This window comes from Pezoporus flaviventris, unplaced genomic scaffold, assembly GCF_033815535.1.
Source record: "Pezoporus flaviventris isolate CSIRO_AGI_PZ_B2104156 unplaced genomic scaffold, CSIRO_AGI_Pfla_v1 ptg000100l, whole genome shotgun sequence".
In the NCBI taxonomy this organism is placed as follows: Eukaryota; Metazoa; Chordata; class Aves; order Psittaciformes; family Psittacidae; genus Pezoporus; species Pezoporus flaviventris.
Genome location: NW_026892648.1, coordinates 3,938,170 through 3,948,460, shown reverse-complemented (window position 1 = coordinate 3,948,460; position 10,291 = coordinate 3,938,170). Strand labels below are relative to the sequence as shown.

Genomic DNA, 10,291 nt, shown 5'->3' with positions numbered 1-10,291 from the left:
GGATTGCTGATACCTGCTGAGGTCCCTGAGGGGCATAGCAGGAGCAGCTGCTCTTCACACAAAGGGCTGGGGGTGGTGGCTGAGGTGAGAAATGAGAACAAAAGCGGTTTGCCAAGTCATCTGGTGTGCCATGAGTCATGTTACCCATCACCATGGCTGGAGGGATGCTGCCCTTCCTGCAATGGGCAGCCCCCAGCTACCCAGGGCAGGATGGAGCCTGTTCCCCCCAGCTCAGCAGCAGCTCCTGTCCCTTTTTCCCATCCCTGAGCTGGAGGAGGCTGTGATGGGCTTTGTAGAGATATTAATGGGGGGAGATATATTGGATCTGTGTCTGCAGAAGAGGTGTGGGGCACCAAACTGAGGTTCTGGCTGTTATCCTCTGCTGTGCCGCTGGCAGCTGCAGCACTGAAGGAGGCCACTGGAGTCTGGATTATAGGTAGCCCAGCAGATCTGCAGGCAGGAGCAGAGCTTGCCTCTGCCTGCACTGACAGAAAAGGCCTCATGCTGAGCCAAGCCCCAGCAAGGCTTTTGCTGCAGTCAGTGCTCTTCAGGTGCCATCAAGGAATCATGCCGGCCATAGATATGGGCTTTTTTCCGCTTTCTCTCTGTGACCTGTGTCCTTGCTGTTCAGGGATAGCCATGAACATCTGAATGACCCACATGCATTTTCTAGACCAGATCTAGACAACAAAGGCTTGCATTAATTGCTGACAGTGCCTATGGCCCAGTTTTGCTCACCTTCCCACTGGGCTGTGCCTGAGAGAGCTTTGTGCTCCCCTTCCTCTCACTTACTGTGTCACCACTTGTGCCTTGGCCTTGCCAGCTGTTTCCTGGCTGGCTTCTGTTGTTTTCTACTCCTTTGGGAGTGCAACCTCCTTGTCACTGTGTCCTCTTGCATTGCAGGTCATTGTCATCCTCCTGCCTGAGCCAGGCTGTCCTCTTACTCCATCCTCCATCCTCTTTCTGTGTAAGGGTGTTCCTGCATAGCCTTCCACATGGCAGAGCACCCTGGGGACAGCCACACCTGTTTCCTGACAACTGTCAACAGGGAAGGAAGATTCTCCCCACTGGTGGAATGTACTTTCTGAAGCATGGCTCATTTTCCCATAGCAGAGGCTGTCCCTGGTCAAATACTTGGTACTCTTCTAGGGTGGGAAGAAGCCTGGATGTCACCCTATGAGGGCATATGGGCTCCTTCGGGGAGGTTAATGATGGGAGGGGAGAAGGTACATGCTGGGCATGCCTACCTAGGCTTGGACTGAGTCAAAGGCTTCAGGAGTGTCAAGGCTTTTAGTTACAGAATCATAGAATCATAGAATAGTTAGGGTTGGAAAGGACCTTAAGATCATCAAGTTCCAACCCCCCTGCCATGGGCAGGGACACCTCACACTAAACCATATCACCCAAGGCCTCGTCCAACCTGGTCTTGAACACTGCCAGGGATGGAGCATTCACAGCCTCCCTGGGCAACCCATTCCAGTGCCTCACCACCCTAACAGGAAAGAATTTCCTCCTTATATCCAATCTAAACTTTCCCTGTTTAGGTTTTAACCCGTTACCCCTTGTCCTATCACTGCAGTCCCTAATGAAGAGTCCCTCCCCAGCATCCCTATAGGCCCCCTTCAGATACTGGAAGGCTGCTATGAGGTCTCCACACAGCTTCTCTTCTCCAGGCTGAACAACCCCAACTTTCTCAGCCTGACTTCATATGGGAGGTGCTCCAGTCCCCTGATCATCTTCATGGCCTCCTCTGGACTTGTTCCAACAGTTCCATGTCCTTTTTATGTTGAGGACACCAGAACTGCACACAATACTCCAGGTGAGGTCTCACAAGAGCAGAGTAGAGGGGCAGGATCACCTCCTTTGACCTGCTGGTCACGCTCCTTTTGATGCAGCCCAGGATGCAGTTGGCTTTCTGGGCTGCAAGCACACCCTGAAGCCGGCTCATGTTCATTTTCTCATCAACCAGCACCCCCAAGTCCTTCTCCACAGGGCTGCTTCGAATCTCTTCTCTGCCCAACCTGTAGCTGTGCCTGGGATTGCTCTGACCCAGGTGTAGGACCTTGCACTTGGCATGGTTAAACTTCATCAGGTTGTCATCAGCCCACCTCACAAGTGTGTCGAGGTCCCTCTGGATGGCATTCCTTCCCTCCAGGGTATCAACCGAACCACACAGCTTGGTGTCATCGGCAAACTTGCTGAGGGTGCACTCAATCCCACTGTCCATGTCAGCGATGAAGATGTTAAACAAGACCGGTCCCAACACCGATCCCTGAGGGACACCACTCATTGCTGGTCTCCAGCTGGGCATGGAGCCATTGACCACAACTCTTTGTGTGCGGCCATCCAGCCAGTTCTTTATTCACCGAGTGGTCCATCCATCAAATTGATGTCTCTCCAATTTAGAGACAAGGATGTCGTGTGGGACAGTGTCGAACGCTTTACACAAGTCCAGGAAGGTGACATCAACTGCTCTACCCCTGTCCATCAGTTCTGTAGCCCCATCATAGAAGGCCACCAGATTGGTCAGGCAGGATTTCCCCTTAGTGAAGCCATGCTGGCTGTCACCAAGCACCTTGTTGTTTTTCATGTGCCTTAGCATGCCTTCCAGGAGAATCTGCTCCAGGATTTTGCCAGGCACAGAGGTGAGACTGACTGGTCTGTAGTTCCCTGGGTCATCCATTTTCCCCTTCTTGAAATGGGGGTTATATTTCCCTTTTTCCAGTTGTTGGGAACTTCACCTGACTGCCATGATTTTTTAAATATGATGGCCAGTGGCTTAGCAACTTCATTTGCCAGCTCCTTCAGGACCCGCGGATGGATCTCATCAGGTCCCATGGACTTGTGCACGTTCAGGTTTTTAATATGGTCTCGAACCAGATCCTCTCCTACTGTGGGCACAAGGTCTTCATTCTCACAGTCCCTGTAATGTGTATCATCATGCCGTGTGTGAGCTGAGCATGCTGTGAGACCCAGCTGCAGGGGAAGTGGTTTCCTATGTGGACAGCACATGTGGTCTCAAAGGATGGGGGTTGTGGCCACTCTCCTTTGCGATGGAGGGCCAGAGTGCAGGGCTGAGGTGATGGTGTGACAGTCTCCTACCAGATAAGGGAAGTGTGGTGATGCTCCTCTTCCAGTGTAGGAAGAAGCCCATGTATACTGGGTAGGAAGTGGGCAGTTGTAGACAAAGAGATGTGTTTCATCTCAGTTTAGGAGAGGCCACCTCCTACCCTGATACCTCTTCATGAACTTGGCTTGAACTTGGTGAGCAAATCTAGGTGATACATCCACCAGGACAGGACAAGGCAAGCTCGTTTTGTGTTAAAAGGCTGGGTGCATGGAGTAGGGTGTGAGCTTAGTGGCCAGTGCTGTCAAAGTAGATGTGAAGGTTTGGGGTGACCATTACCCATCCAGACAGGGCTCTTGCACCCCCTAGGACTCAGACCCTGTGGATGTCACTCTGCCTGCTCTGTCTGGGCCCCCAGTAAGGGCTTGTGGTGTGGAGGGGGCTGCCTGGTCCCCTCATTGCCCTGAGGTGCTGAGCTGAGTGCACTTTGCTGAGGGGAGGCCATGGGCTGCTGTGGCCTGGAGATTCCCCAGGCTTTCATGGCTGTGCTGGTCAGCTCTGACGTGTTTGGATGGGGGTGTGCTGGGAACCAGTGAGAGGTGGTGCTGCTCCCCTCTATTCATCCCAGGCAGGAGTGTGTGCTGTGAGCGTGCTGAGGCCAAGGGGAGGGACAAGCATGGTCCTTGCTCCTCTGCAGCCCCTGCCTCTGATCTCCCAGTCCTCTGGCATCTGGGATGCCCCATGACATAGAGGACCTCTGAGAAAGCACATGAAGAGCTGGCAGGAAGCAGGGGTAGGAATGGGGATGTGAAATGCAAGGAGTGGACCTGCTCGAGAGAGACCAGAGGAGGCCACAGAGATTATGTGAGGGATGGAACAGCTTTGCTATGGAGGCAGGCTGAGAGAGCTGGGCTGGTTCAGCCTCACAATTTGCACCCCCATTCCTACCCCAGCTTTTTGCCAGCTCTTCAAGTGCTTTCTTGGAGGTTCTCCACCTCCTGTGATCCTTGAGGGGAAGCGCAGTGACTCATCACAGCACTAAAACCCACAAGGTCACACTGGGACACATGCATATTGCCCTAGAAATAGGAGCAGTGCTTCTTGAATGCACGGTGGTAACCAGGAGGGTTTTGGGTGGAAACTCTGGGATCTTGGTGACAAGTTCTTCAGCTGAGTACCGCAGCCTAGGTGCCCCTGGGTGCCCCAAAGTGCAGCAGCACTGACACTGCTGGGAGGTTCCCTCCCAGAAGAGGAACACATCTGTAGCTCAGGAGGTTTCCCCATGTGTCTATTTCCTTCCTGTGCGTGCCAGTCTTGCAGCCAGTCACTGATGCCCGGGCTCAGAGGCAGCGATCTGGGCTGAGATTTCAGTCCTCCCTGGGGACTTCGCACTGGCATGGCCCTGCAGTTGCTGGCTCTGAGGATTCTCCTGGTCTTTGTACCTCTGCTGGCAGCACGGGGCCAGGAAGAACCTCATCCCAGTGCCCAAGGAATGCCCAGGAAACCAGGTAAGAAGTATTTTCTCCTCTTCCCTGGGAACGTTTTAGTGCTGCTCCTGCTGTAAGTCAGATCTGCATCCTCAGTGCCTGCACAGCCCTGAGGGCTGTGTGAGCTGGGGTGCCTGCTGTCTGGGACACTCTGGGGGCACAACCTGTGGGTGCACTAAAAGCGGTGTGGGAAGGATGGGATTGGGCTGGAGGATTGGGAATGGGTCATGCCCCACACCAGGCCTGTGTGCCAATTGAGCCCTGGATGCTGAAGGCATGAATGAGGCATGAATTCATGCATTGTGAATCAGGGGAAGGGTGTTCATGGAGCAGGGCTAACACAGGGCTTATGGCAGAGAAAAGGGGCAGGAGTTGTGGTGAAGCAGGTGATGTGAATGGAGAAAGCATTGCTCATCCCCATGCCCCGGTGCACTGTGGCATGTGCAGGAGGAGAATTAGTTGAGGGAGTGACTGATGCAGCCCAGAAGTGTCAGAGAGGCACTTCTGGTTCCTGTGGGAGGGATGAGCCATGGCTGCAGAGACCTGCATCCCTGCAGGGCCGGTAGTGCCATGGCCCATCAAGGGCAGCCTGAGCCGTGGGGGGGACATGTCTGAATGGGGGCCTGGAGGGGGGCTGCTGGTGCGGGCTGAACGTCCTGGGAAGCTCTGTGCTGTGTGCCATGGAGGAGAGAATATGGTGTCCTTGGACACAAGGGTGGATGGGGAGATTCATGGCTGAGTGACCCTTCAGGCTCCAGGTGCACAAGGAGAGTCCATCCCAACCAGCCTGAGCAAAGGGTCTCATGCTGGCAGCAGGACATGTCACCTTCCCTCTCCGCCCAGGGCATGATGGGTCATTGGGGATTTCTCTCCCATGTCCCACAGCACCTCCCACCCCAACTAACACCCACTGTCACCTCCACAGAAATATGCCAGAGGCCTCGGTGGGACGCAAGACTCCAGCTGGCACCAGACCAGAGCAATTACAAGACAAACAAAGAAGTGATGCTGAGCTGTCCTGAGGGTTTGCAGCCACCCTTCACCCATGTCAAATGTTCAAGGGAAGTCCAGTCCAGCAGCAATGGGAAACCTGTGTACAGAGAGGTTTGGCTTGGAAAGGACAGCAAAGGCCAGTGGAACCGCACTCAGAGCAGAGTGGAGTGCATCGGTAAGGGAGACATCAGGAGCTCTCCTGGCTGCCCCTCTCTGCCCATCCTGTGTGGTGTCCTGGAGCTGCATCTCTCACTTTGCTGTCAGGGAAGATGAGCATCTCTGCTGGGTCTGTGCAGAGGGAATGATGGGGAAGGCGAAGTTTGCTGCAGGGCTGGGAGGGGGAGGGAAGGCACTGACCCTCTTGCAATGTCTCCTCCACAGAGGTGCTCCACATTGACCCCAGGACCCTGGAGGTTTCCAGCACCAGCATCAAAGTGAACTGGTCCTGCCGGATCCCTGAGGCGTGCTCGCACATGCGGGCCACGTGCCGGCTGGCATGGCCTTCCTCCCCTCCCTGTGAGGCTGAGGAGGTGCTGGGAGAGGAGATGCTCCATGGGCAGGAGGGGACATTCTCCTGCCTTGCTCTGCAGCCCTTCACTGAATACAGTGTCACCATCTCCCTGCTGCCCGGTACCATCCTGTTCACGTGGCTGGTCAGGACCACGGAAACAGGTTTGTACTCACAAGGATAGGAGATAAGGAACAGGTTTGGGATATGTCACAGGGGAGGGTGGATTGATGTCCTCTTTTCCCAGAGTGTTGTCTCCCTGCAGCGGTGTCCTGGGAACGGGGCTGCTTGAATGCTGTGGGGGTCTGGAGAAGGGGCTGTGTGGGGCTGCCTGTGCCCTGCTCTGTGATCAGCTCCTGGTCATCAGCCCCACGTGTGACCCCATCCTTCTGCGTTTCCAGAGCCGGACAAACCAGAGAAGCTGTGGCTGGATCCCAGCACGGGGTCGCTCAGCTGGGAACCGCTGCCCTCCTGCAAAGGGGAGATCATTGGATACCAGGTACCAGGGGACCTCGGGCTGCCTGTGTCCTCCTTCCCTTGGCACGTGCTCCTGCATGGAGCTCACTGCAGGCAGCATGGGGACGGTGGGGATGGAAAGCTGTGATGGCCCATGGTTCCCAGCCAGTTGGGGGGAATATGTAGCTGCGATGAGCAAGAGCATTTTCTGTTTCACCCTCGACATTCCTTGTGGTCTGCAGTTGCCTGGGGAGGTGGTGGATGCTCCGTGCCCTCTGGGCTTCCTCGCTGGGTGTGCTCAGCCTGGGGTTGTGCAGACTTTGCAGCTCGGTGTGCCACACTTGGTGATGTGCCTCCTGCAGTGGCCTCCCAGGGTTTCCTGTGCCTCTTGTGTACTTGTTTCTGGTTCCTGGTACAGCGATGCCTGTGGTTTGTGCTGTTCTCTAGAAAAGCCTTTCCTCCGGCAGAGCTGCATCGTTTCTTTGGGCTTTCTTCAGTGCGTGAATAGAAGCTCTGGGTTGCTCTGCTTCTTGGGCTTGGGGCTTCCCCCAAGGTGCATCTCTGCTTTCTAGTACCCCTACCAGTGTGCCCAGCTCCCTCTCTAAGGACAGACCTTTCTGTGAAGTGACAGGGATCCTGACGACAAGCTGTTTCTTTGTGCCCCTCTTGAGAACCTGGCAAACAGGGGCCCTGACGGCATGGATTGTGCGTCTGTTCTAGCTGGTTCCCCGCTCCCAGACACCTCTGCAAAAAGAATCCTTTATTCTGCCTTCAGTTAGCTCCTTTTTTGCATATTCCCAAGATGCAATTTCCATAAAGACCCTGACAGAAGCGAAGATGGCCTGGAATCTCATGAGAAATTCAGATGTCGCATTGGCATATGGAGAGCCTCCATCTGTATCTCTTGCAGGCAGTCTGTCCTCCTCTTTTGATGTAGACAAAGCCTTCACAGTCCAACCTTGCATGGGGAGAAGGAGAAGTCAGGGTTCCCCTGTGGTGCTGTCACCAGTGCCTGCTGTTGCAGTGCCGGACTGGTGACCTGGCCCCGCGCTCGCCGCACCCCTTCAGACAAGCAGCCTCCCTCCTGCCCTCAGCTCCTCACCCAGGCTTGGTCCTGTGCTCACAACCGCTCTGAGAGCTGCAGCGCTGGCTCCACGTCCCTGCTCTCCTCCTCCTGTCTGCTTTGAGCTCCACGCGTGGGGCCAAGGCTCCTGCTGCTTCCTCGCCAGGGGCCTGGCCCAGGCGCAGCGAAGGGGCCACTTGCAGGGCGCTTTGCTGCGCCTCGCTGCGCTGCGGGCAGGCTCCCGAGGGCAGGGGGGAGCCGCTGCCCCAGCGCCGCCTCTGTCCCCAGCTGAACATCACGGCCAGGAGCGCGCAGGACCGCGCTTTGCTGGAGCTGGAGCGGCTGCGGCTGAGCAGCTCCGTCACCGCGCACCCGCTGCCCGCGCACGGCCCCGGCACCAGCTACGTGGTGACCGTGCGGGGCCTCACGGCCGCCGGCGCCGGGGCTGCTGCGCTCCGGGAGTTCCCGACCAACCGCTCGGGTAAGGCTGGCGCTGTCCCCCCGCTCCCTCCGGGGCGGCCGCGGCGGGCGCCCGGCTGCGGCAGCTCCCTGTGCCCGTCCCCGCCGGGGGCGCCAGGAGCTGTGCTCTGCAGCCTGCGCTGCCCGGGGCCGGCCCTGCTCCTCGCACAGCCCCTGGCTGCTGCCGCTGATGCTCGCCCGGCTCTGCCCCTCCAGACGCCCCGCAGCCCCTGCCCGTGAGCTGCCGCGGCGCCCGTGACATCTCCCCGTCGCAAGGGACGGCCCTGCTGCCCCTGCGCCCCATCGCCCGGCACCACGAGCCGCCGACGTGAGTGCGGTCCCGGCAGCTCTGCTCGCCTCACCCCCCGATGGCTTCCCCACCGCAGCCATCCCCGTGCCCACCTCCCGGCTCCCTCTCACCGCCTCCTTGCAGGGAGCACCAGCTGCTCGTGGCCGCCGTGCACAACAGCACGACGGTGGAAGGCGTCTGCTCCGCTCAGCCGCAGCCCTTCAACGCCAGCCGGCAGCCCGGGGCCTACGTGGCCGCCGTGCTCAACCTCAGCACCCCGATGGACTTTGTGCTGGGCGACGGCACCCGCGGGCAGGGCTACCACAACGCTGCCCTCCGCCCGGGCTGCAGCTACACGGCCCTGCTCCGCCTCGTGCGCCGCTCGCAGCAGGTACCCTCGTGGGGTCCTGCTCTCTGGGGACGCTGCCACGGCATTCGGTGGCCTTGAGTGGGAGACTTTTGCCCCTGGGGTGGGCACTGGGGCAGGAGAGGACTGAGATCTCCCTCCCTTCCTCCTTCGACAGGCAGAGAAGTTCACCTGCATCTGCTACAGCTTCTCTGTTGGTAAGTGGGTTCCTCATTCCCTGTGCCTTATTCCTGCATGTTCCCTTTTCCCAGCCTGGTCACTTCCCATTGAGAGCATCTGACTGAGCACAGGAGCAATGGGGTCTGTTTGAGGGGCAGAGGAAACCTTTTGTTTCCAGTACATGGGGTGGTCCTCCATCCCAGAACAAACCTAAGTCAAGACACACATGTACACAGTTGTGCATATCCTTTTCCATTGTTTGGGCCATTGCCAGAAAGTGGCCCAAAATGTGGCACCCACTCCTGGCTGTGTATTAGTTGCAGAGCAATCTCCACGTCCTTGGCTTTGGACTCTGATTGGGGTGTTTGTGCTGCTGGGTATCCTTCTGGTGTTTGCAGGGATCCATTGGCTCGTGGTTTCCAGGTGAGTAGGAAAGGGACAGGCTCAGCAGGTCTGTGGGCAACACCAGTCTCTTACGACTCTTCTTTGTCTTTCTAGGAAAAGGAAGTTTCTGCCTGGAAAAGCTAAGGAGGATAATTAAAAAGGTAGGAAAATGCAATTCCCTGGACCACCATCACAGACAGGGATGTAAGACTTGAGTGGCATCCGTGAGGAAAGTCTCGCATGGAGAAACATGTACTCATCTCCATCACTGACATGTCCCCTCATTTTCTCCAGGCTTCTGGAGCTGGGAATGGTCAGGGTGGCTCTGACTGCTAAGCAGGGCTTGGCTTCAAGCAGTGCTCCCAGGCTGGACCAGGGGCATGGGGCAGCCAAGACAGGCATCCCAAAGGGTGTCTGTTGGCTCAGCCTTTTGAGCCAGATGTGGCTGAGGCACCCAGTGCCTTGTGCCTGCCTCAGACACTCGTGTGCAGGCTGTGAGCTCCCCATGCAGCCCAAGGGCACACAGCATCCTCTGCCCTGGGTGCCATTGGTCTCCACAGGTAAAGGTGACCAAGCTGTAAGCCAGCCACTGCAGCCCCTGCCCAGGACCACAGGAGACATTTAGAGCAGAGAGGGAGTGAAGAACATGGGGAGGATGACCCCAGCCCAGTGCTGATGGCTGCTGGGACCGCTGGTGCTCCTGTGACTGTGACCAGCACTGGGGGTCCCATTCAGTTCAGCAAAGCTAGAGCAAAACAGGAGGCCAAGTGGGTTGTGAGCTTTCTCTTTCCTCACGCCCTTCACCTCCCAGCTCTCACTTACTGATGTTTAAGGTCTTTAAATGCAGATGTCTGTAGTTTCCTCTTTTAGCCTTTGCTTTCATTTCTGTTTCCAGGAAGGAGGAACAAGTTTCCCAGTCCCTGACTTGCATGGGCTCAGGCTGAAGGATGGTCCATGCTCTTGTCATGTCCTGGGTTCTCAACTCCTCTTCCTGCTCTGTCTGCTGATATTCAGCCATACCCAGGGCTCTGCTGGAGCTGCCTTCGTGACTCTGCCTGC

The 10,291-nt window shown here is 56.9% G+C and overlaps 1 protein-coding gene across 1 annotated transcript; it reads left to right on the top strand.

The window, feature by feature from the left end:
* The first annotated feature begins 4,378 nt into the window (after nt 1-4,378).
* On the top strand, nt 4,379-10,277 carry LOC133281574 (uncharacterized). The gene is given in 11 exon segments (XM_061477303.1): nt 4,379-4,575; nt 5,480-5,722; nt 5,929-6,219; nt 6,457-6,554; nt 7,863-8,055; nt 8,250-8,370; nt 8,467-8,713; nt 8,847-8,886; nt 9,166-9,271; nt 9,347-9,393; nt 10,128-10,277. Coding segments are annotated over 10 exon segments (1,494 nt in total). The 5' UTR covers nt 4,379-4,463; the 3' UTR covers nt 9,390-9,393; nt 10,128-10,277.
* The last annotated feature ends 14 nt before the right edge of the window (nt 10,278-10,291 follow it).